The sequence below is a fragment of the Ictalurus furcatus genome, chromosome 23 (assembly GCF_023375685.1).
Source record: "Ictalurus furcatus strain D&B chromosome 23, Billie_1.0, whole genome shotgun sequence".
Taxonomy (NCBI): Eukaryota; Metazoa; Chordata; class Actinopteri; order Siluriformes; family Ictaluridae; genus Ictalurus; species Ictalurus furcatus.
In genome coordinates this window covers 5,684,116-5,711,079 of record NC_071277.1, presented here as the reverse complement: position 1 = coordinate 5,711,079, position 26,964 = coordinate 5,684,116, and the positions used below count along the sequence as shown (strand labels likewise).

At 38.1% G+C, this 26,964-nt stretch overlaps 2 protein-coding genes and 1 long non-coding RNA gene across 7 annotated transcripts; 1 reads left to right on the top strand and 2 right to left on the bottom strand.

Moving 5' to 3' along the window:
* Window positions 1–114: 114 nt before the first annotated feature.
* Window positions 115–19,678, bottom strand: nktr (natural killer cell triggering receptor). 5 transcript variants are annotated; one of them, XM_053611518.1, is made up of 17 exons: window positions 19,551–19,678; window positions 16,124–16,210; window positions 13,753–13,827; window positions 12,990–13,097; window positions 12,417–12,461; window positions 9,762–9,849; window positions 8,509–8,538; window positions 8,248–8,393; window positions 7,877–8,093; window positions 6,574–6,732; window positions 5,952–6,039; window positions 5,548–5,696; window positions 2,178–4,997; window positions 1,985–2,068; window positions 1,393–1,449; window positions 859–951; window positions 115–745 (listed from the first exon to the last, which is right to left on the bottom strand). In XM_053611518.1, exons 2-17 carry the CDS (start codon window positions 16,179–16,181, stop codon window positions 682–684), a joined length of 4,281 nt encoding a protein of 1,426 aa, XP_053467493.1. In that variant the 5' UTR covers window positions 16,182–16,210; window positions 19,551–19,678; the 3' UTR covers window positions 115–681. The 5 variants fall into 5 exon arrangements, with proteins under 5 accessions (XP_053467493.1, XP_053467492.1, XP_053467494.1 ...); XM_053611517.1 differs by lacking the exon at window positions 19,551–19,678 and adding an exon at window positions 16,638–16,887; XM_053611519.1 differs by lacking the exons at window positions 12,990–13,097; window positions 13,753–13,827; window positions 16,124–16,210; window positions 19,551–19,678 and adding an exon at window positions 12,067–12,094 and having other exon boundaries at window positions 12,417–12,463.
* A 1,838-nt stretch (window positions 19,679–21,516) lies between these two features.
* sec22c (SEC22 homolog C, vesicle trafficking protein) lies at window positions 21,517–25,782 on the top strand. Its single transcript, XM_053612076.1, has 6 exons — window positions 21,517–21,698; window positions 21,910–22,073; window positions 22,466–22,645; window positions 23,258–23,376; window positions 23,909–23,974; window positions 24,072–25,782. Exons 1-6 carry the CDS (start codon window positions 21,517–21,519, stop codon window positions 24,270–24,272), a joined length of 912 nt encoding a protein of 303 aa, XP_053468051.1. The 3' UTR covers window positions 24,273–25,782.
* LOC128599993 (uncharacterized) lies at window positions 21,564–22,471 on the bottom strand. Its single transcript, XR_008384502.1, has 3 exons — window positions 22,363–22,471; window positions 21,938–22,135; window positions 21,564–21,695 (listed from the first exon to the last, which is right to left on the bottom strand). It is a non-coding gene; the product is annotated as an uncharacterized LOC128599993 (long non-coding RNA).
* Window positions 25,783–26,964: the final 1,182 nt, after the last annotated feature.

Genomic DNA, 26,964 nt, shown 5'->3' with positions numbered 1-26,964 from the left:
ACTGCCGTTGTAGAAGACTGAAACACTTCAGAACATGATGAAATAGAACAATAATCAACATTGGACTGGTAAGAGTTGATTATTTTCCTATAACAGCACACACACACACACCGCCATGTTTTATTCCGTACATAATAAATGATGGGTGTTTTTTTTTAACCCACTGACTGACTGAACCTATTCTGATTTCCCCTACAGTAAAATTTCTGGAAAACAATAAAGAAAAAGAAAAAAAAAAAACAAAAAAAACACAGATTCAAAACACATTCTTCACATTGTACTAAACTTATTTTTTACTGGATCTGAGGTCTCGTCAATGGAGAATGTGTTAACATACATTCTGAACTGGCATGATCCTCATGTTAGAGTTTAATACACATTACATACAAAACCAAAACAGGGCGGCATAAAACAGCTCTTGTACATTCATGTATGTCTTATTATTGAAAAATAAAAAGTTTGTTAAAAAAACTAACAAAAAACAACAACAACAGTTAAACAGTATATAACTGATCAGTTCCACAGAATGTACAAGTACAGGTCAAAGTCTCTCATATTTCCTGACTTCAGAGAAACAATCTTTATGGAAAATAAAGGAAGATCAGTGTGGCTCTGGTCTAGCTTCAGTAACCAATGAAAAAAAACATCAACAAAGTTACAGGAAATTTCCCAAAAGTTGTCTCAGCTGTATCGACTGCTACGACTTCCGTGCCTTGATGAACTGCGACTATAGGAACGATATGATCTGAAAGAGAGGGAAAAAAAATATATATATATATAAACAAAATCAGCTTATAGTAGAAATGTAAAATCTTACAAAAAAAGAAGCAAAGCATGAATTACGTTCAACCCCCTCACCTGGATCTGTGATCAGAACTTTCACTCCGTGTGTGTCGCCGCCTTCTGCTATGACTCCGGCTGCGGCTCGAGTAGCTGTCATAAGTATAGGATCTGAAATTTTTTTTTTTAAAGACCCCACAAATTGAAATGATTTTCAGATTATTTACACTAAAAACTAAATTCTGATTAGAGAAATGACTATCTCCTGAATTACTTTATTTACCATAGTCCTACTTCTAAAATGAAATTTGGGATAATCCCACTCTTGTATTGTAGTGTTTGTCCCATTATTGTTGCCTTTGTTACAGAACTGATCTTAATCTCTCGGCCTGTAAATCCACCTTTACCAAAAAGTCATTACACATCAATATATAATGCTGAAATTCTATTTTTCAAATCGTAAGTAGCTTTTCTTACAATAAAGACCTTCCTACAACTTTCTGGAAATGCAGTCCCATAAGCACTACTACTAACAACTGTGAATATTACAATTGAAACAAAAACGTATAACATGTTGCTTGCTGAACAAATTATGTAACCTATTTTACAAACCTCGACCTACGGCGTCCTCTGGACCAACTTCTGGAACGACTTCGACTGTATGTATGACTGAAAAAAAATAAAAATAATGTAACAAACATGATAAGCCAAAAAAACCAACAGAAAATACCAGACCTGGTGTCCATACCAACAGGTGAGGCCCAACAGTTTTTCACTGAACTGCAGGAATCAAAGCCCCTCCTAAATGATACTTTATTTCTTCAAGGCATAATGAGTCATCACGTACAATATTTCAGGTCCTGCCAGTCAACATAATGGGACTATAACAACAGGATCCATCAACAGAATTTCTACGTTGCCTGCTCTCTCTGTACACCAGGATCAAATAACGTGCACGTATTTTTGCCTGGATGTGATGTCACATGACTAAAATGAATTCAGTGAATGAACAATGCGTCATTTCACTGAAACGTCCTTCAACTGTGCGAAATAATGGCCTCCTAAACTCAGAAACATTATAAGGCAACGTCAGCACAACCATTTTGCATTAACTATGCTGTTACTACATAATAAACATCAGGGATTGGAAATACAAACAAGCATTTGAGGTTAAACTTCCTAAGTAACATCATTTCACACTCACCTGCGATAGCTATGGTAGCTACTACTTCGAGATCTGGAACGTTCTCTACTGGATCTCCATCTGCTTCTACTTCTACTGTAGCTCCTGTGGCCAGAGATAGAAAAAAAAAAAAAAAACCCCAACAACTTATTTTCCACGAACGACTCATGGTAGTGAATGTTTATGTTTAATATGGCATACATAATGTATGTACCTGGAAGAATAGCTGGAGCTCCTGGACCTGCTCCTGGAGTGGGTGTACGACCGAGACCGGTCTCTATGTCGGGGCCTGAAACTTGACACCGAACGCGACTTGCTCCGCGAGTGCTTCGGAGATCCAGCCGGCTCTCCTGTGGCAGCGGGTGAACCCTCTTCACTGGAACTGTCCTGATTTCTGGGACGCTGGTTTAGCCGAGCTGTCTTCCGCACCTCATCAAACAGGGATCCTGGTCGGACCCTGTTTTTGCTTTTGATCTCAATCTTGAGGCCCTGAGTCTTGCCATCCCCTTGCTCTTGTGGCCTGTTCATTTTCATGGCTAGAGGTACTGCACTGACCGCTGGTACGACAGTCATACCTTTTAAAGGTTTCCATTTAGGATCGACTGGTAGCCCAACGCTGCCAGGTGTGGTTTCTCCAGTTTGGTTGGCAGGAGTTAAAACAGAAGGACTTGAACCTGAGGTCTTTTGATCTGTCTGAGGTAGGAGAAGTTGATTACCATTATTAACAACATCTTTTATTGCTGGCAGGTCAAAAACACAAGGGTCAAGTGGTTCTGTGTTGGGGTCTGCATTGTGCTCTGGGGTACATATTTCCATATCGTCTTGATCTTTTGTTTGGTCTTGAGCATGTATCGCATTAACACTTGACTGACTTGAAGCAATCTGTGGAGGTTTGTCTTGTGCTAGAGTTTTTGCTGCCTCAATATTTGGCTTTAATTGCTGGCTTTTTGTCAAGTTCGCAGACTCATCGGCACTTTTAGAGATCTCTGCGGTCGAGCAGCTTTCTTTTGATGAATCATGACTTATCTTGCTTTCAACATACTGAGATTTTAGTTGTCTCCTCTTTACCAGTTTTGTAAGTCCTTCACCGTTAGAACCTTGCCGTGCAGGGTCAATATTTTTCCCCTGAGCAAGTGAATCATCCTCCTCGCCTTCATCGCCAAACTCGAGTGGAGGCTGCCAGTGAAATGTCTCCTTTGGTTTCTGGTGTTTCTTCTTCGATGTTTTTGTTTTTGTTTTCACTCTTTGTGAGCCAGACCTGTCAGAGTTTCTCCTCTTGTGCTTGTGTTTACGCTTACCCTTCTTGCTTTTGTGCTTTTCGGTTTTCGTATAATCCCCAGAACGTTCCTCATTGTTTTTGAATTCCTCTAAAACCTTGGAGAGCTGGTCTGGTTTGTTGGAGAGCCCAGAAGGTTCTTCACTTTCAGATTCTGAACTGGCTTCCCCCTCTTCCTTTTCCGATGAAGGTTTATTTTGACTACCCACATTGTTTGAGTCTGGCATTTCAGACTCACTTTCAGAGTCCCAGCAATGAGCCCAAATCTTCATCTTGTTCTTTTCAGAAAGTCCGCTCTCCTCCTTAACAGAAATTCGAGGTGGTTTACTCTCATCAGCAGAAGCCAGCTTGCTCAAATGTTCGTTGTCACTGTCCCATCCAGATCCAGATTTACAGTTGGTGGCAGCCACTACGGAAGCATTTTTTGGTTTAAGTTTCTTTTCTGCCTTAACATGAAAATCTGGCACAGGATCAAGTGCATCTTCCTGTGCCCCTGAAATAACGTGTCTCTGAATAGGACCCTGTGTGCTATCAGTTCCATAATCTGAATGGGGGGGAGATGCATCTTCTTTGACAGGGCTATGCATCACATTCTTGGTCTTCTTATGTTCCCTCCTGTGAGAACCATGGTGTTTCTCTATTCTTTCTGATGACGTTCTTCTATATGAATAATAAGAGTCTGACCTGCTAGAAGAGGATGATGAAGACGACCTGCTGTACTGACCAGGTGACAGGGACTGATAACTAGAGTGACTTCTGCTTCTTGAATGATTGGAGGATCGACTCCTGGAGGAACCTTTTCGGAGGAGACCTTCAGGTTGCTTGGTTTTTTCATTGTACTGGCTGCTACTACTGAGATCCTTATGAGACGTGGATTTCTCAAATTGAGACTGAACTTTCGACAGAGTCTCCAGTGGCGTACCTGGGGGTCGGCTCATGAGAGCCTGAGAGGGCGAGTCTTTTTTTGTCTTTATCTCTTGGATGCGAACATAAGATGGTTTCCAAGGCTTTTGTCCTGGTTTCCATCGAGAAGGTGGTGGGCTGTCACTTAAAGGCAGCACTGGGACATTCGCCGCAGATTCAGATGGAGGAGCTTTGGGTTCTACAGCTTGAACAGTGGTGGGTACAGGATTCTTAACCTTCTGTGTACTGCTGTCAGAAAGCTTTGATGCATTTCTTTTTCTGTAATATGGAGACTGAGACTTGTACCTGGACCTAGATCTGGTTCTGGATCTTGTCCTGTATCTAGATCTGGAGCAGGAATCAGACCTAGATCGTGTAATAGACCGTCCTGACTGAGTTCCCGACCGTGATCTTGAGTAGGACCTAAACCTACTCCCAGATCTAGAGCGACTTCTGGAATAGGATCGGTCTCTTGACCTAGAGTAAGATCTTGAGTCTCTAGATGAACGGGATGACGATCGTCTCCTGTTTGACCTTGATCTATATGACCCACGAGAGCGGCGTGACGTAGAAGGGGAGCGAGAGTGTGAATAAGATCTCCTCTCAGGATGGTTGGAGACTTTTGACCTTTTGTCGGATGACACCGACATCTCTCCCTCTGAAAGAGAGGCCTGTCTGACTTTGTTCTTCTTATGCTTTTTTGAATGTTTCCGCTTCTTTGCTTTCTTCTTACATTTGGCTTTTTTCTTTTCTTTCCTGTGATGGTGATGCTGACTAGAGTTATCAGAGGCCTGTTCTGAGGAGTATTCTCGGGACCTTGACCTTGACCAGGGGGTGCCACTTCTGTCATCCCATCTGTTAAACCATTCAATGTGGTCTCTACATCAGTGTCTATTCTTCCATTATACAGTTCAAGTGTGTCATATCAGGGGTGGGCAAATCACAAGCCCCAGTACCCGGAACAAGTCCAACTTAAATACACAATTAACTTGAAGTTAACTATACTGAGAGGAAATAAAGATGCTAGCCAGACTTGAATAATATCTGTTGTGTGCGATGTACCACATTTCTTAGCGAAAAACCAATGGCCAATAATTTATACAAACATATACTTGTTTGTTTAATGCAGCTATTACTACATTACATTAGCTACCACATATTGCCTAGTCAATATGGTATCTGGGCAAAGGAGCTCACTTTTGCCTGGTGGGCTTGCTAATGGATTTATGACTTGTCCATCCCTGCATATGAACTCGTACTGGAAAAAGTAACTACCTACCATCTGAATAAAATCAGTTAGAACTAACGATAGCTACCATAAACTCTTTTAGATGCTAAGTAAGAAAATATGCAGTCATTTTTTCTCCTTGATCTTGCAGTAGTTCTCTATACGATAAGGCCTTACCTTTCTCCTTTGCTCCATTTCTCTACGCTGGGAGGCTGGTAAGTCTTAGTTCTCAGCATTTCCTCTTTCCAGTGTGGCGGAGTCTCACTGCTCCCTCTTTCCTCCTCAGATTCAGACCGGGATATCGACCGAGTAGGGGTATGGTATCTCTGCAGTAAGGAATCATACTAGTTGTGTTCTTTATTCTCTCACTACAGCTGGAATGGCTTCAATTACTATAACTAGGGTCAATGGAAATGTGTTTTTTGCTTTTGTAGAACATGAAATCTAATAGTTTCCAGAAAATGTGCACAGAGAAGAGAAAGAACGTATCTAAATATGGGTAGAAACGCAATAAGTCCTAGTTTCTTTCACTGCAGTATAAGTATGTTCCACACAGAAACGCTCTATGCGAGAGTTCATACCATCGTGCCACGGCCTTTGAGTTTCCGACCAGATTTTGTGACTGCTGGCTTGGTGTCATTTGCCACTTTAGTTGTGTCCTGTACAGTGCTAAAAAGAGACAAGGGGAAAAACAGTATAAAGGGTGTGAAAGCAACAGAAACAGAAAGTTTGAATCTAAGAATCTGAATGTTAAGGTGTCACTAATTAAATATACATTTAAAATACATTTCCTTCTCTTATGAGTTATGTATACAGTGGCTCAGGGGGGAAAAAAAAAGTTCATTCTAGTATTCTTTTGAGATTTTACAAACAATATGCGCTGCCAGAAAAACGCCAAATTACAGCCAGTACACTGTGCTTGAAGTGTGCGAGGTGGCACAAATTAAAGCAAAACTTTCAAATAACAGTCAGTCAGCATTTATGTTAAATAAGAATATATAAACATATGAACATATATAAGGGCATCCCTTTTTCCTCCTCCGTTTTGGTACGTTTTCAGCAACTGCTTGCATATGTAAACGCTCACTAAACACCATGATTAGTTTTTAGTCTAGACCATAACAGCCCTGTTCATCATGTAGCAACGTACACAGCTCACTTATCACCTTCCTGCGAGTTTGAAATTATACCGAACAGACGTACACATTTGTTATCTCTTCCTGTGCTGGCATGTCTCGGCGGAGAAGGAAGCGGTTCTCTGGCACAGGAGGGATCTCCTCTGGGCGCACCATAGGCTTCTCTCTCTTTACATTATGTTCTTTCTGTCCATCCTCTTCCTCCATCATCTCTCGTCCAGAAGGGCTGCAGAAGAGGCAGGAATTAGTCACCACTGAGCACTGATACAAAAACACTACATACTGAACATAAATGAAACGGAAGAAAACGCCATAATGTGTGTGTATGTTTATATTAATACAACAGATTTCATACAATAGATTTACATGCATCCAAGGTCAAAAAACACTTTAATGTGCACATAATTTGAATTTCAGCATTAAATTTTTTCCCCCCAAGTGTCACAAACGACTCATTAAATGATCTGTTCCAAAGGATTCGTTCTAAACTCCTCCTTTCAGAGAGCATACTCTGCTCTGATTGGTCAGATGTCCCAGTCTGTTGTGACCTCTCTCAAGGGCTCTGTGATTGGTCTACCGCTGTCAGCGCGTGTCGAAAAGGAAACACCCAGTACCATATCCAGTTTCAGCTCCGTCTGTTTGCGAGCAGCCGATGAAGACCAGAGGTGGGTTTTTTTTTGTTATAAACCTACGTAGGTTAGTACAGGAAGTAAATGACTCGTTTCAGCTGTTCAGAATCGGTTCCTTCTTTTGGGAGTCAATAACTCTGTTTGTTGTGCTCTTTGATTTTTGAAACTTTGCAGACGTTTTTACATTCAAAACAGCTCTATAACACACTACATGAAAGGTAATATTTGAAAAACCATAATAGGTGCACTTTTATTTATATATATATATATATATATATATATATATATATATATATATATATATATATATTTATATATATTTATATATATATATATATATATATATATATATATATATATATATATATATATATATATATATATATATACACACACACACACACACACATACATATATATACACATATATATACATATACACACATACATATACACACACACACACAATTAACAAATATTAAAGTAAATGAAAGATATACATCCGAACTGAACCAAAAAGTAACACTTGAATAACAAGTAAAAAAAAGGACATAAATAAATAAATAAAAATAATAAAAAACAACCACCAAAAAAAAACACTTCAAATAAAGCAACAAAATTGGTCAGTGATAGATTTTATTTTGCCTCTAGAGGCCGCTCTCGTACGTATAACGACAGTTATCTGTGACAATTAATCAGTCTACCTCTACTTAGCACAAAGCACTAGAGCTGAACACTCACCTCCATTCACCAACCGATTTCTCGTGCCGTCTCCCTTTCCTCTCGACTTCTTTCCTTCTCCTCTTTGAATGCTTGCTCTTGGCGGAGGTCTTCTTGTTTCGGCGCGAATACCGTTCTTCCGATTCTTCTCCAGACTCCAAGGAGGAGTACCGTGACTCTGAAGAACTCTGGGAGTCTTCTTCAGAATGGAAAGCTTTTCTCTTCCTACCTTCAAGTACTACAGAACAGCAAGAAACCCAGACACAAGCAAATATTTAAAATACTGGCTTAATTAATTGTCTAATAATCATAATCCTCTTCCCTCTGCAACCCCCACCCCCCCCAAAAAACCCCCAAAGGACTAGTACGTTGTGTTTGAGGGACAAGTTTACCATCTTTAGCAGATTTTGTAATCAGCTGTCCACAGTCAATCACTCTGACGTCAGCGTAGGGTCTGCTGGCAGTGTCGGTCTTCAGCCCCTCGATTTTCTTTATAACTTCAAACCCGGAGATGACCAACCCGAAGACCACGTGAACTCTGTGTTCAAACATGTGAATCAAAGTTACCGTGAGATATCAGACTACATCCTGATCCACACGTTATCACAGGGCATGTCATGCAAAGCCTATTCTATTAGTGAATGTAAACGTACCCATCCAGATGTGGTGCTGTCTTCGTAGTTCTGTTTTAGGTACAATTACAGTACAATAGCCACAGCAGATCAGCAGACACATGTAAAGAAAGAGAGAGAAAATGGAGGGCGATTTAAACGTGCAAAATCATAAGTTCAGTCAATCAAGTGGAAAGCTGGATCCACACACACATACAACAGACATTATAATATCTTTATTCAAAAACATCCACAATCAGCACAGAGTATAAAACTGTTGTAATTTGTAAATAAATGCACACTGGTTGAAGCAGTATGCAAACAAAAACGTCTATCCAAGCCTCCTTCAACATACTATATGATAAGTTCATATTCATCTCAGTAATAATCAGTGCCAGTGATCTCAATCTTAGATTAATACCATCACTGCTATCAGAGGTCTCTTAAATACTGAGCTACTTTAAAAAAAATAAATAAATAAATAAAAAAAGGTTAAAAAGACCAGCTCTCACAAATATACAGTACAGTTCACAAACTTAAATACAGCTCAGTTTAAAAGAAATGAATAGGTCGCAAAATCTAGCTACAACAATCAGAAATAGTCAGGAGAGAGAAGCACAGCCTTGGAGAGACACATTACCTTGGTAGAGCAGGATGCTAGAGTTTCTGCAAATTTTACACAAAAACGGCAAGAGAAAAATTGTAATACATTTGTAGGCAAAAAAGGAGTCCAAGTTTTCTTTTGTAATATATTTCTACATGTACACTGAGAAGGGAAAGAAGAGATGAGCGTGTTGAGGCACCTGCATCACACATAAATACCGTATGCAGTGTCTCCAATATAAATGATGGGGAGAAAAGCAGGGCAGAAGGACGGGATATTTGGCTACAGTGATGCTTGAGGAAAGCAGGAATGAGAAACTAACCAACTGAAAACTCCAAACAGCTTCTTAAAGCTGTCATGTTATGTTAATTTATAAAAAAAAAAAAAAAAAAAAGGAAAAAAAAAAAAAAAGAAGTGGAAATACGAAACCTAGTTGGATGAAACCATGTGTGCGATAATGGTATGGTAATTTAATTACATGTAAATACTTTAAGACAGTAAACGAGAGTAAATGTGGAGTTTTCCATAATCAGAGGGTATTAAATAATTCATACATACAAAAAAAGTGCCATTTAATGTTTTCCAGTGATGTTAAATGGCAAGCAGACAACCTGGTGATGCACATTCATATGAATGATGTTTGAACCTCACACACACACACTCTCCCCCCAACAGAATAAGTCGTACTCACATGAAAAACTGGGAGCCGTTAGTGTCCTTGCCTCGGTTGGCCATCGACAAGAGGAAGGCTCTGTCGTGTTTGAGAATAAAGTTCTCATCTGTTGGAAAGAGACATGGAAACAGAGAACAGACTGAGTGCTGGCCATCTGTTTCATGAGATGGCATGGTGACGAAAGGGATTTAAAAAAAAAAAAAAAAAAGAAAAAAGAAAGTTTTCCCACTGCAGTCCCCATTTCAATCACTGGCTAAGGATCAGTTTAGAGCATTTTTATCTGCATGAATGTGAGCGTGTCCTTGGGCTGACGTATAGTTTACCAGACTTATGTGACGCTATATGCAGACCTGCACTGTAAAAAAAGAAGAAGAAGAAAAAAGGGAAAGTTGACTTAACTTAAAATTTCAAGGCAACTTGCTGCACAGCTTTTTTGGACTTTACTCAACTTTTAACCAAAGTAGTTCACTTAACTCAATTTTTAACCTTGACTTGAATAAACTTTTTTAAAAAAAAAAAAGCAGTGCAGCAAATTGCCTTGAAATTTTAAATGAAGTCAACTTTTTCTTTCCTTTTTTTTTTTTTTTTTTTTTTTTTTTTTAAAAGCAGCGTGCCAACCCAGAACAACAACAATGCTAGAGCCAGGGTGGTTTGACGTAGTCCTTCTGCAAATCACTTGCATGAGGCAGAAACCGTAGTGCATGTATTTAAGGGGTTATACAGAACTCATCTGTGATGGTTTGGGAGGGGATTAAAAAACTCAAAACATTCTTCATTTTGCTTGACAAAGTCAAGCTACATCAGTGCATGTTTCGAGTAGGAAAATCAACAGGAAACAAGAGATTCCTAATCAATCCTGGAAAGGGGGCGGGGCTTCCAGGGAGTCAGTTAATATCAGAGACTTCAAAACACCCGTGTATCATTCTAGAGTCACATGCAAATTGGCCAAATTTGCCATTTTATTGGGGAAAAAATGGCAGACACGGGCATGATAGCATACTCTGATGTTAAAATGCAGAGTTCCTACGCAAAATCCATAAAGGTTGTTAGGTCTGTATACGGCTTCTGTGACTTATACACGATATGGCCAAAAGTATGTGGACACCTGATCATCACACCCATATGTGGTTCTTCACCAAACTGTTGCCACAAAGCTGGAACCACACAATTGTATAGAATGTCTTTATATGTTGCAGCTTTACGATTTCCCTTCAAAGGCCCGAACCTGTTCCAGCATGACAATGTACCTTTGCACAAAGTGAGCTCCATGAAGATATGGAGGGCACAGTGTCCTGACCTCAACCCCACTAAACACATTTGGGATGAACTGGAATGCTGACTACACCCCAGGCCTCCTCACCTGACAATCAGTACTTAACCTCACTAATGCTCATGTCCAAAATCTAATGGAAAGCCTTCCCAGAACAATGGAGATAATTATACTTCATAACTAAATCCAAAAAGCACATATGATTGTGATGGTCAGGTGTCCACAAACTTGTGGCAGTATAGTGTGCATTAAAAGTGTTGTACGTGTCAGAATTTTATACGAGCACAATTGAAATATGGTAATTAACTGATTTTGTTTGTTTTTTGTTTTTTTTTTAAAATGGTAGGCAAGCTCAACCAGAAGTTTTGACCTGCTGATGAGACGGTACATGGTACAACACTGCAATATCAGCCAAACAAATGCTAAAAATAAATAAATAATAAAAAATCTACTTCTAAGGTGAAAGATAATGTTTCAGCTTGAAACACTACACATAATTGTTTTACTGTAAAGATGATCTTATGATGAAGGACTAAATTCAGGACTGTAGCAAAAGTTTTAGCTCTGGAAACAATACAGAGATGAACTATGGCAACACTTTAATAGGACAAAAATTGAGCTCTGGAGTGCTGTTTTAAAGGGAAAGTCAAATATATGGAAAACACATGCCTTGTACCTTAACCATAAACCAACAAGATTATTTCCCCAACAAGAAACAATTCAGAGAGGTGTGGCTTATTTTGTGTAGTGATTTTTTTTTCTTCTTTTTGCCCAAACAATATAGACAATATGAAAACAAGTTGCATGATATGTTTCAATGTTGTTTGAAGGGTGGAATAAGTAGGAGAATGTACTGTATACGGAGATTTGTTCGTAATAGAGGTGTACTTATGTTCAGAAATGAGAAGGCAAAACGAACAAGTGAAATCCAATCAAATTCAAGACCCAGATGTTCATGAGCACATTGCAGACACTAAAACACTCGGTCATATTATACAGACAAGGAGGGGACAGTGTTTAGATTTGTGTTACTGCACTGTGCACATCTCTTACCTTTTCATTTTGCAAAAGACCACAATCTCTATAAATAAAAGAATACGTTGAAATATTTAGGCAAGTAGATTCTGGATTGTTCAATAAAGAAATATCCCTAACCTCCATGCTGAGTCAGAAAAAAAAAAACCCCCAAACAATTACAGAAAAACAAGGTAAAAAATTCTGTAAATGGACAACAAAATTATATAAGAGTAGAAATAATAAATAATGCCTAAATTTTCCATGCGTGAACTGCCCATGCAACCTCTTGGTACTGTAGTACTTCAATAAAGAAGTAGACACAAAAACTCATGACAAGTCAAATGATTAGTAATACAGAGTGTATATAAGGCTTTAGAGCTGTTTACCTTCAAAGTATCCGCCGTATATGGACTCTCCTCCTCTTCCATTGCCTGTGCAAACAAAAGACTTTATTTGAAAACGCAGAATCAAACATGAGTGTGGTTAAATAAATATCCACTCTGAGTATGAATGAAAAAAATACAGATAGAAAGCGTTGCATAAGTATTCACCCCTTCACAGGGATTATGTGTCTTGAATCTACACAAAATAGCACAAAATAATAGAAATTGGGGGAAAATCAATAGAGGTTTCAAAATTATTTACAAATAAATATCAAGTCCAAGAGAAATTTCTGGAAAAACAATCCCAAACCGAATCAGTTATTTAAGAAAAGAAATAAAGAAAGAAATGAAAAGAAAAGTAATATAACACAATGGTGAGTCTAGAGGAGGCTGTCCACAAAAAAAAAAGTGTGTGTAAAGAGAGGATTAGACAGAGAAGCAACTAAGAGGCCAAGGGCAACTATTAAGATACTGCTACCACCACATGCTTCACTGTAAGAATGAGCACTGATGGTTGTAAAGCTCAAGGGGGCGAATACTTATGCAGCACATTTAAATATGAATAACAGAACATACCTTCAGTGAAATCTCCCCCTTGAATCATGAAGTTCTTAACTACTCGATGAAAGACAGAACCTTTATAGCACAATTTTTTCCCTGTGGTTTTACCAGTGCCCTTTTCACCTGTGAAGTCAAAACAATGACATTCTTAAAAAGCGACAGTGCGCTCAGATTAAAAACCCGAAGCTCTAAACAATTTTACTAAAAACCCAGGATCACATGTTTGCGTTCTTTGAACTATTTATCCACAGCATATACTAGACTACAACCCAGGAGCATTACTGCATCTGTAAAATCTATTAAAGCACCCTGAACACACAAGATCCATAACAGGACGTCTCGGATCAGCTCAGCAGAGATACGGACGCTATTTTTAGGTCACGAGTCTGTCACATTCCTGCCCTTCTACCAGGAAAACAAATGACCTGTGTATGTATTGAATCTGCAGCTGTATTCTGAATTCCCACCCACATACTAACTCTATCTAAACACTAACCTGGTCATACTCCTGTTTGTGACCTGATAAGTAGACAATAATTAAACAGTAACATCAGAACATTGCTCTAGAAATAAACAAAAGTCTTTGCAAATCGGTTTTGTTGGAACGTTGAAGCGTAGGGAAAATCCTGCGGTTTGTGTATCCTGCTGTGTAAGCCTGAATCAACAAATGACTTGTTCACAGAAGTCATTTTAAAAGAATGGGGTTTTTTTAAGCAACTATTATAAATGTAGACATAAAAGCACTTGATGTCTGACAGCCTAGCTATTGCTTACTTACCAGTACATAGACAGAGGAAATTTTTGCTTGTCTTGGGACAAATATCGGAGAACAGTCGAAAGACAATGCGTCCAACTGTAACAAGAGAGACCGTTAAAGGAAGATGTATCACAGATCTTCACACAGTTTGAACACATAAAAATCCTTCATTACTTACAGCCTAACTTATCCGTACAAAAGATCCAGGGTGTAAACGCCACTACAGCCGATCTGCTCCAAACTCATTCTTACTTATAGATGGTTGATTAGCACTTATTATGTAAAATGTACCCCCAAAAAAACCAAACCAAACACCATTAAAACTGTACTTGCAATTTTACATACGGTCCTCCGAAAGTATTGGAACGGCAAGGCCAAATTCTTTTGTTTTTGCTATATGCTGAAGAACACGTTTGGATTTGAGATGAAAAGATGAACATGAGACGATAGATCAGAATTTCAGCTTTATTTTCCTGATATTTGCATCTAAATGTGTTAAACAACTGTTAAACGTGTTAAGCAGCTTTGGCGGCAGATGATCCGGTTTTTAAGCGAGCAAAAGTATAAGAACAGATGGTCTTAAAGTAAATTAATGCAAATAACACTTTGGTTGCGTATTCCTTCCTTGCAATAAACTGCGTCAAGCCTGACACACTGTGTTGCTTTTCTAGGCTTGTACTGCAGCTTCTTTCTGTTGTTTGTTTCAGAGGGTAGTCCTCCCTTCAGTCTCCTCTTCAGGAGGTGAAATGCTGCTCAATTGGGTTAAGGTCTGGTGATCGACTTGGCCGGTCTAAAACCTTCCACTGCTTCCTGATGAAGTCCTTTGTTGAGATGGCAGTGTGTTTTGGATCGCTGTCTTGCCGCATGATCAAGTTCCTCCTGATTAATTTGGATGCATTTCTCCGTAATCAATAAAGATTAGTGATCCCGTTCCAGAAGCAGCCCTACAAGCCCAAGCCATGACACTACCCCCACCATGCTTGACTGATGAGCTTGTATGTTTTGGATCATGCTCAAATCCTTTCTTTCTCCACACTTTGGCCTTTCCATCACTCTGGTACAGGTTAATCTTCTTTCATATCTGAGATCGGGAAACAAAAGCTGACATTCTGATCTATCATCTCATATTGATCGTTTGATCTCAAACCCACAAGGAATGTCTTCAGTGAATCGCAAAAAGAAAAGAATTGGCCTTGTTCTTCCAATACTTTCAGAGGGGACTATATTTAACTTATACCCATTCACTATATATGCTCACTACAAAGGGAATACAACAATGTTGTTTTGCTCCATGCTGAGCAACTTTTTAAGTGATTAAGTGTCTTACTCCTTACAAATAACACTTTAAAGAACATATACTTATAATGCTATAATTCCCAGAAGTGACAAAATGATTAAAACAACCACTAACAGCTGCCCCGTGAAAATCCCTGCAATCAGATGAATCACACAAGCGTCAAATCCGCTAATTAAACCGATTATTCGAGTGGACATAACTGTTCCAAAACTGCCTATTAGACCATTAGATCAGAGCAACAGGGGCTAAAATGCACACCAACTTCATGACATGAAGCACATAATTATCAGCAGGCTGTGGTGGAAAGCAGACGTTAATTCAGCTCATCTGTGGTCTGACGGTTCAGCACAGGTGAGCTCAAAGGTATATTAATAGTTCTGTAATAAAAACCTGCAACATAACTGGAGACCAAAAAAAAAAAAAAAAAAAAAAAAAAAAAAAAAAAGTGTCTTACGGAGCTAATCTCTCGATTAAACAAACCAAAAAAGCCAGGAAAAGGTGCTTACTTACCATTTTAACTACTAGGGATCAACTAACACGAAATCCCTTTTCCCACTGGGTGTGTGTAAGAACTGACAACGACCACAATTGTCTTTAGGTAAAGAGAATACTTATGTGGACATAGTGTGTTTCTCTCTCTCTCTCTCTCTCTCTCTCTCTCTCTCCCTCCCTCCCTCTCTCTCTCTCTCTCTCTCTCTCACACACACACACACAAACACACACACACACACACCCCAGACAACTTATTCATGCATACAAGTACAGCTAGGCAATATTACGCTGTAATATCAATATGATGATAAATGATGTCACAATATGCTGTTCTGAGATGCCACAAAATCTTTATTTATTATTTACTAATCACAGACCGTCTGAAAGCTGTGCGGGAGGATGTGACGTTAATTTTAATTCAATATTTAAATTTAAATTCAATATTACAGATTTTTAAACGCTCCCTTGAACCGTTGACGAATAAATGGGTTTGTATCCAGATCAAGAAATAAAGCCTGTTATGTACATTAAATATTACCTTAAAAAAGTTCTGCAGCTTTTAAAATCTTCCGTCAACGTTAATAAACCAGATTAACGTCTTACCTGGCTCTCTGTTGATTTCTACATCAAAGTAGCACTGAGGACGATCTTTCAGCCCCATCGTGGACGAAGCAGGCTGCCGTCGGTCTACTGCGAAAAAGACAACAACAACAAACAGCACAGAGTGACGGGGTTAAATTCCCTCCGTGGAGTTGAAAGCGTCCAGCGAAACGAGGCGTGCTGCAGTTTGCAATGGAAATCGGGAAGACTGAGAACAGGGAAGTTTTCCTGTGCAAACAGGTGTAATGCAAATCCTCAACGCCTGTCTGTCCAAAACGTGCTTTCCAAACGTTCAAGGGGAAAAAAAACAAAAAAACAAGCAAACATGTACCTATAAAAGAATCTGAACGATATTTCGTAATGGAGTTTGATCAGCCTTCTCGAGGCAGACTCGACTAAACGTGTCCTAAATCTCTCAGTGAGGATATATTCTTCAACTCACACACACACACACACACACACACACACACACACACATATACATATACACATATATATAACACAACCGCAAACTCACACAAGCTCATTGCTGAGCTGAAGAAAGCGATGAGGCATGCAGGCAATCCAGATCTCTGCGTGCGTGCGTGTGTGTGTCTCTGTACATGCTAAAGCTATCATTAGAGATAACATGACAGGTGTTTCCTTCACGTCAGCTCTTCTGATTTTCGTTTCTGTCCGAATAGGATCTCTGCAGCTCACCAGCTGCTGCGGTGAACAGGACATGAAGTCCGCCTGGGTAAATACCAAACGTCAGACAGAAACGTCACACAGGGAAGACCAGGGACCTGCACGCACGACGGGATTTCACGTTTACTCATCTGTTCAATTCTTTAGATGTAGCAAACTTTTGAACAATCTAGCAACTACCTATATGTTTGTTGTCGTCATGGCGACCGTTGGCAGAAACGCACTCCTTGAGACCCGGCATGGTTTAACGCGTTATCGTTTCTTTGCGCTCTAGGTGGGTTGATTTGTTATGTCGCTGGCTGAAAACATCATCGCTACACGTACAGGTTTGTAATCATTTTGCGAGGTATAAGCTCTTGCAGCACAGCGCTGTTGAAGTCTCGATTCTGATTGGACAGAAGGTGTTACTGCACCGCACGTTAAAATCGTATATACACCACAGGGGCTTCTGGTCAGTTTAATCACCGTTCTAAATTAATGCGCTGCCTACAAACAACTGTAACCATAGTAACAGAGTTCAACTCACGGCTTCATTATTAGTAGACAGACGCCGTAATTCACATGCACTCTCTTTCTCTCACTTATAGCTATTTACTATAATTCATTCAAATAAATGTAATCTTATCACACTACTTTATCTGTGTATGATTTAGAGCAGGTGGAATTCTAGATCTAACGACCCAGTATATAAAATAACTAACGAAAATTAACAGATTTTTTTTTTTGACTTTTCAGTCCAATTCTGCGCTGAAAAACATCAATGACTGCTTTAATCGTCAACGCTGGCAAGTGACCACGGTACAAGCAGGATAATCCATGATTTTAACACACTCCGCCGAGGCAACCGCCCTCTCCTTAGTGCGCGTCGGTAGTTCTTTCCCTCCTCGTCGTGCATTAAACTCGTGTAACGCACACCGAGCCATGGATTATCCCTTCCACAACAGCAGCTCTGACCAAAGTTCCAACTGCAATTCAAATCACAGGTTCATGGGACTTGTACGTGCCACATAAGCCATGACTAATAATAAACTGACATTATTTAACAAAGAAAAACCATCATCGATATCCTGATGAAAAAAATTTTACTTTTATGGAAGGAGTGAGGAAAGTTTCCACCACAGGAAAGTCTTCAGGACAGAAAAGTGTGCGCATTGTGGTTTCTCAGAAACAAGCGGCTTCAACAAAGAGAACAGAAACTATTCGATTATTTATATTTATAATGACAATTTTGTGTTGAATTTTTGTTTGATGAACTGCTTGTATAAAATACCTTCTCCAAAACTGTAATAAAAATATTTAAAAACTATTACGATTTTTTTTCCACTTGTATATCAATCCTATATCGTAAGCTCCGCCCACTCTGCACAAAAATGTCGGCACACATCCCCAAAAAGCGCGTTTCCTGCTGTCAGTTTGTGTTATTATGATATATTGTTATGTCATATCGCGTTTTATTTTGATATTGTTATATATCTAGATTTGTACATCTGATTTATAAACATCATATCCACATGTACTGCCCTGCTTTAAATGACCAATACCAAAGTTATATACACGCACACATATACATTTTTTATATATATATATATATATATATATATATATATATATATATATATATATATATACACACACACACACATACATACATACATATATTTATATATATACATATATATATATATACACACACACATTATATATACATACACATATATATATATAAAAACACACAAAAACGGTCAAAAGTTTGGGGACACTCAACTGAAATGTTTCTCATGATCTTAAAAAGCTTTTGATCTGAGTATGTATAATTAAATGTTTGAAATCGGTGTTGTAGACAAAAATATAATCGCACCGACATATTCATTCCTTTCATTTGAAAACTAACATTTTATTTACAAAAATATATCTTTTTAAACAGATGACTCTGAGCTCCTATAAATAACTGAAGGAACTGAACTAAAGAAAAGATTTCATCTGATTTCCAAGTAACCCTTGGTACCTTGATTTTCTGTTATCAAGTTATTGTGTTAGGATCTTACTCACTGATTTAACATTAAAAACAACAACTTTTAAACTGTAAGACGTTAAACAGTCACTTTAATAAGACACAAAGTCTGAAACTAACATTAGGACTTGTTACAACAATTTAATCCTCATTCCTGGTGCTGCTGAAGTCTCGTATTCAGCGCTTCCCGATTTAATGAGCTCCTCGTTTCTCTTCCTTTTGCTTTAATAAGAAATGTCGCTGATATTTTCTACATATGATCCCTGATAATCACATCTGTCGAGTATTTAATTCGAACATCTCAGTTTGTCCTGGAACTCGACTGATTTCGCTAAGCTAGCAACAAGGCATTATGATTATCATGAAGTTAGCTAACCAAACAGCTAGCTAGTTAGACAGTCATGGTAATAATAAAAGGTATTTTGGTATAATGAAAGGGTTTTATTTGTAAATATATACAGAAATACTTACATTTATTCATATTTAGCATGAGAAATAATTTAAGAAGTTAGCTGAGCTAACTAAGGTGAAATAGTTTCCTTTCGCTTTGATTAGCAACCTTTAGCATAGCTTGCTACCACGGAAATTTCACATTCTGCGACGGGCGTAATTACTTTTTACACAGGCTATTTTGGATAATTCTGACCAAATCACAATTCTCCTATAAGCAGCGGTAGTAAGAGAAAAAATTATAATATAATTGAACACCAAAAACACTTCCGACTTTCTTACCTGCGATTTGAACGACGTGAGCAGAGCTGCGCTGTGCTGTGCTGCCACACGGGGACGCTGTTTCCCAACTCCTACAATTATATATAATAATAATAATCCGGAAACAATTTATTTAATGGTTTGTCAAATAAACCAGTTTTAACATACTCAGCTCAAATTGTATTTAAAAAAACAAAAAACAAAATGCACAATTCATGAAAAATAAAGTGAAACGCATCAATCCTTTTATTTAATTATGCTGTTTGTAGGTCTCTCAGGATAAGATATTACAGGTTGAAATGACAATTTTGGGTTGAAATAATTTTTTTAAAGAATTGCTTGTATAAAATACCTTCTCCTAAACTGTGATAAAAATATTTAAAAAAACGATTATGATTTTTTTATTTCATTCATATATCAATCCTATATCGTAAGCTCCGCCCACTCTGCACAAAAATGTCGTCACACATCCCCAAAAAGCTTGTTTCCTGATGTCAGTTTGTGTTATTATGATATATTGTCATATAACGTTTTATTTTGATATTGAGTTTTGTGTATATATCTAGATTTATATATAATGTTTTGTATGTTGATTGATAAACACCCTATTCACATGCACTGCTGTGCCTTAAATGACCAATACCAAAGTTAATAAAAAACAAAACAAAATATGACGCTTTTCTTGATATGTCTGATATATCTTGAGATTTGTGACTTAAAATGTCTAACGTCGTGATTAAAAATAGTTCTCGCGCTTTAACGACTTTTATCTTAAAATGGACATAAACTTCCGTCATCAGCGGAAGTTATCTGCTGTTGAATCCCAAACGCCTTCGTGTTACCTAAGCGCGCTACACAGAGTGTAGGGTAATGGCACCTGCGCCCTATGTAGTGCACTTTATATTCAACATCGAGCCATTTGGGATTCGGCGAACGTTTGTTCAAGTTTCTCTGACGTTTCCTCACAACGCAGAGAGAAATACAAAAAGCTGTCGGTTGTCAAAGAGCAGACATGTTACACTATATAACAACAAATAAACCGGATTAACAGATCTTTCTGTACTCAACATTTTTTAAACTAACCCATACAACAAAAGAGCATTCTGCAGCGTTTCATTAGCATCATGCAAAAGGAGTTAAATGAACAACTAAGGTAAGAGACGGTAAGCTTTATTTATGCACCTGCTGTAATGATATCTGTCCAAGTAACAGATGCAGGTTGATATGTTTTATTGATATGAATAAATGAATAATAAATCGGTACAATACAATACGAGTGAATTATAAATATACAGTCAGAAATCACTTCAAGAACAGCAAAACAACTACATATAGTAGTATTTGAACATATATTCACCTTAACAGACTCTCTCCAACGTCTACATAAACTGCCTTTTATATAAGTTAATTAGTTTTATATTTTAGCTGCAGAACTGAAAGTGTATCCCTGTTTTACGCTGTTTTATTCATGTTTGTGGCACTTTGTGTAAAATATCGCGATATTTTAAATATTTTCAAGATACCCGATAAGTCTCGCGATATTTCCTTGAGCGAACGAGTTGAATAGATTAAACAGAAGAAAGCAGCAGTGGGTAGTCCAGTAGTTTTTTTTTTTTTTTAATTTATTTATATAATTTATTTATTGTATTAATGTCTATATTAATTTCTATAGGGACACCTCATCACAAAGGCTTGTAGGGCGGAAGGAAAAATGTATACTGGTCACTATGGTGTAATAAGTTTATTTTAAGGAGACATTGGTGTAACATTTACGGAAGGAGTCTCCAGTATCAGCACTTTGTAAAAAAAAAAAAAAAAAAATTCAGAAAGTTTTTCACCAAAGGAAAGTCTTCAGGACAGAGGACTTTTTTTTTTTTTTTTTTAAGAAAAGTATACGATGATGTCATTGGTTGGTGATAGTCATTTTTTTTCTCGTTATCTCTCTCTTTATCAGGATGAGTCTTGCAGCAGGTGTGTGTGAACGAGCATGTCACTGATCGTGTTTGTGTTGGTGGCTCGGCTCAGGGATGGACTCCCTCTGTCCGCCTCCACCGACTTCCAGCACAGCAGAGAGCTGCAGGAGAGGAAGCAGCAGATCCGCACCGTTTCAAAATCGCTGAACTCGCTTCCTGAGAGAGGGATCATCATGGGCCATGAGCTCCATATCTAGTGAGTGTAAAATACACTTTAGTTTTTAGTAAACGAGGCACGAAAAAAAACATCATAAAAACCTGTAGAAATATTACAGAAGTAAAATAGATAGCCCGAAGATGTCCGTTTGGATCTGGCTTTGTTTATGTTCTGTCATTAAATGGTTCAAAAGCTGGAATCACACCGTGTGGTCATCTCTGTATGAACCATGTCTGCGTGTGTGTCGTAGCTTCTTCACGTCTGACGGCGTGGCCTACCTGAGTGTGTGTATGTGCAGTGTGTCTGCTGCCGTGGCCTTCAGCTTCCTGGAAGATCTTCGCTGGGAGTTCATGGCCAGCTTCGACAGCTCAGCGGTGGCCCGGGCGTGTCGGCCGTACCCGTTCCTGGACTTCGGTTAGTGTACAGAAAGATCAGCGCGTGCTCACGAGATAAAATGTGTCCCATCTGAAAGTCCCCTATTTGGGCAAAGTATATGATTTTTTCATAACTCTCACAGAAGGTAATAACAGTTCTGTTCACTGGTTAAAGAAACAGTTTTTTAAAATGATTTAATTTCATTATTACAGAATTGTAAACCATGAAAACATATAATGCAACCATTATTGAACATAAAATTACATTTGTAGATTCAAACTGTAAATGTAATCGTAACGCAGTCACATGTCACATGATCAAGTCTTACCTTATATCTTGTTGTTAGTTGTACACTGTATCTGATGTACATCCTAAACCCGCTGTAGCTCAGATTTGTGTAAAAGTGCACAATTATTTTTTTTCTTGCTCAGACAGCGTGATTCAGAAGCTGCAGCAGCACTATAACCAGAGTGGAGGTCCTGCTCTCGGAGTCACTCTGAGCACAGTGGAGGAGGAGCTCAGCCTCAGTCCTCCTCAGGTCCTCACCATGGACGAGATACAGCTCAGTAACGGAGTCGCAAACGGCCACGCCGAGCAGACGGCCTCGTCGGGTTTGTTCCAGTGTTCTAATTTAAACCAACAACGTTGCGTAAGGAATAATGACGTTATACGAAGATAGCCTTCGTAGCCATTTTTATTCATTACAGAAAGAATGTGTATGTATTTTTTTGTGTGTATAGTTACACATAATGTTGTTAAATATTTGCAAACCAAGTTCTTGTTCTCACCAGCCTCTTTTTTTCCCTCTCTGGTGAATTTAATAACACACAAAAAAGCAGCTTGTCATGTTTTTCGACACGAAGATGCAGAAAAAAAGTTACAGCTTTACCTCTGACTGTTCCAAAGCTTTGACACTGGAGACTCCTTCCATAAGCGTTAAATAAACATCTTCTAACAGAAACGTCAGCATATGAACAATTGTACACCTTTTTAAAAACTGTCTATATGGCGCATACGCTGTACAAGTCCCTCTGAACGAGGCGTTACTATAGAAACGATACCGTATCACAACAAGAAGCACGTTAATACCAACCCTGTAGCTGGAATAACTGTCAGGGGCTCTGTTATTGAAAATGAATAGACAGCAGTCAGAATTGAGAATTCTGCAGTGCTGTAGTGTGAATGAAACGAAATCGAACATCGTGTTTGATATGAAACCGCAGGTCAGACTCAGAGGCTGGAGCCGGTGTCCGCTCCTGGAATCCTGTCGCTCATCCTCAACATCATGTGCGCTGCTCTCAATCTGATCCGGGGCGTCCACCTCATCGAGTACACCTTCCAGGTAAAATATTATACCTGATAAACTTTTCAAAATGATTGAAAATACTAGATTCTGATAGATAACGTTACATGTTAGCGACATTATCCTCTTCGCTTTAGTACAAAAACACCTCAAATAATGCAAATAATCACGTCTTGACAGAAAGTGAACATATCTTGAATATAGTCAAATTTATATTGTATTTCCTGTTAGAAGATAAAAATAAATATAATTATATTTAAATCATTTAAACTAATTTCTAGCGTTGAAATTAAGCAAGATGAGTTTGTTTCTTTCTAGAAATAAATGCTTAAAATGAACCAATAAAAAAGCTTGAAATTAGGAAAAATGCCTAGGTTTAAATAATCTTATATTTGTTTTATTGTAATCTTAAAGGAAATACTTTATAAATGATTATATTCAAGATATTGTCACTTGGATTTTATCGGCAGTGCGGACACACGGTATATTATTTATTTTCACATAATGTCAGAATAAAAAAAAACACGAGCACATTTCCGTAAATGTTGAATACGATTTCCGCTTCCTACAGGACGATTATGACGGATTATGGAACGTCGTGGCATTTTTTGTGGCCTTCGTGTGCTGCGTTTGCCAGGTAACTCGCTTTAGATTTCTATATAAAAAAAAGCTAAAGGTCAAATCAGCTGAGTACCGTTCTGTACTCAGACGCTCGTTCTCTCTACACCACACAGTGCCAGCTTTATTTATTCCACTCATCCCGGAAGAAGATCAAGTCTTTAACACTCCTCACCGCGATCGTCCTCTGCAACGGCTTCCTGTTCGGCCTGAGGAACGTGTGGCAGCTGACCTTCCACGTGTTCGTGGCCTTCCTCTCCACCCTCCTCATCCTCAACCGCAAACTACTGGACAGGAGCTCGGACTGTGGAGTGTGAGCTTACACACACACACACACACACACACACACACACACACACACACACACACACACACACACAGGTGGCATCTGCTAGTGCTGCTTCTGAAAGCACATGCGGTAGGACGTGACCCATGAACGATCCATTTCCAACAGAAGACCAAATTCCAGGACAAACAGTGGGACAATTTCTGAATTTTTGTATATTTGAGTGTTTTACAGCATAATACTATTTCATCAGTTTTAGGTCGCTAATGAATTTTTTTTTTCCTCACAAATCGCTATGATTGTGTAGGACATATTCTGAATGTAATAAGGTTGAGAGATTATTAAAGGGACTTTAGGGACAATCCTAAATAAATTGTAAGGTTTGTGTTAAATATTCAGTCAATTTTCAAAAAGAAAAAAGTCAGATGTAATTTTTGTATCAGGTATTTATCTACTTTTGCATCAGGAGATTTAAGTCATTATTATTATTATTATTATTATTATTATTATTATTTGCATAGTTCTGATTTCTGATTTATGTTAAAAAGCTGAGTCTAGAGGTCGACCGATAGTGGATTCAACCGATAACTAACCTTCCGATAACTGATTAATCAAAGGTTAGTTTTTAAAATGGATACTCAATGAAAACATAACACTCAAAGTAAAATATTACTGAACTTTATTACAAAAAGAAACAGTACTGACTGTACCATGAAAATCTACTGTACTTTAAAAAAAATATATATATGTATAAATATTCATATATATGAACTATTAATAAATATTAAAGTAAGTAGCGATATACATCCGAACTGAACCAAAAAGTAACACTCCAAATAACAAATAAAAATAGAGACGTCCGAAACGAATCAAAAAACACTTCTAGCAATCGGTTTTTGGTGCCAATTAATCGGGTTTGTCGACCTCTAGCCCCGTCATCACACAGTATACGAATTCCCAATGACGTATTACAGTACATAGGACCGAGTTTACTAGCATATTTGTCAAAAAATTAATTATTTGCACTATTTAATTGTTTACAAATAAATTTTTTCTTGGTGTAATGCGTAGAACTATGCTCATTTTGTGGCTGGCAGTATTAGCTGGTATGTTTTAATAGATGTTAATGGAGTACCGTATTTTCTGGAGTTTACAGCAAGTTGTTTCCCCACTTGCCCCTAAAGCTGGTTATATGCTATAATCCTGGCATTAGCCCTGCGGAACAAAAAGTCCAGGGGGTGGAGCTGAATCTGATCCAAAACCCCATCTAAGCCTAAACCCCACGTAAGCCAGATGAAATACTGGACTTTTTAAAAACTACACTGCGTGTACATTTGCACGTAGCAGACATTTTTATTGAACACGATCATGACTACAATAAAATGACTTTTATATGTTTTAGTTTCAATTAACTGAATTTACCGAACGGAAAATACGGTACAACATTAATTCCAGTCTTAAATATTTTTTTCCAGTAACACTGACATTGTGCTGAATACTGAGAGTTTTAACTAGCCATGTGCCAACATAATGATGTTACATAAACCAAGTAACCGAATAACTTCTTACTATCACAGTTTGCGTTTCTTCTCACAGTGTGAGCAATTTTTCTTTCGATTATTGTTCAGCTAACATGACTAACATATCTCACATAACATATCTTTTTAAGAGATAGCTGTTGTAGCACAGACCAAGCTGACAAACATAGTTAGCTAAACGAGACTAGCTAGCTAATGACATACACACACTGTCGTGTCTGCCAGGTCAAGCACTTTTCAGTCACTTCATTTGAGTCTTAATTGATCAGAATTCATTTGAAACCAGTAAGCCTACATTTCATCCATACTGTACGAAAACCCTTCAAGCTAGCTTAGCGATTAATCTTTCACGCCGTGTGTTGTGGTAACAGCTAGCGTCTAAAGCTACCTGCTTCAATATTCCTATATAGAGCAATTACTAACGATACAGTGTATTTTAAAATGATTTAACATCTTGTTATATGGCAGGCTTAGTAAACTAAATCTTCAAGGGCTCCGTTTTTCTTGGCAGACTGATGAAATAACTTTTAGCATGAAGCTACAAATCGTGATCGTGCTCTCACTTTGGCGTTACGTTCGTAAACTGAGGCGACAGTGAAGATTTTTTACAAATGCACATATCCTCACGCTCGCCGTCGGTTAATTCCTAAACTACTGTGTATGTTGGAATAATAAAACATATATTTTTATATTTTTACATTTGTAATGATTAGAGATGACATGTATAGTGTAGAAGGTTTAGCTGTAGTAATATACTTCAAGAAAACGCTTGTTGTAAACGCTTTCGATCAGTTTATTTCCCCTAGATTTGTAGACCACAAATGGAGAAAATGGAGGAAGATTCCTGCGGGTTTACATGATGTACAAAGTCGGTTATTTATTATTTTGAATTAAATGTACATTTTGAATGAAGGTTTGTTTCAAAAGGAGCTGAGGTTGTCCTACTGTATTTATACCTGTGGTTATAACTTACCCGTGTGTTCATATGCGTCTTATGCCATTTTTTACAGAAACCAAACAACCATTCAAACAAAACAGACGCTCATAGTAGATCACTAGATTCGATCACTAGCTGGTGGTAGGTTATGTGTTAGAGACACAAAGGTTGTGAGTTTAAATCCCATGAACTGAGCTACATAAAGACAAGGAACATTTCTATAAAACATGTTAGGGAAAATTGTATGG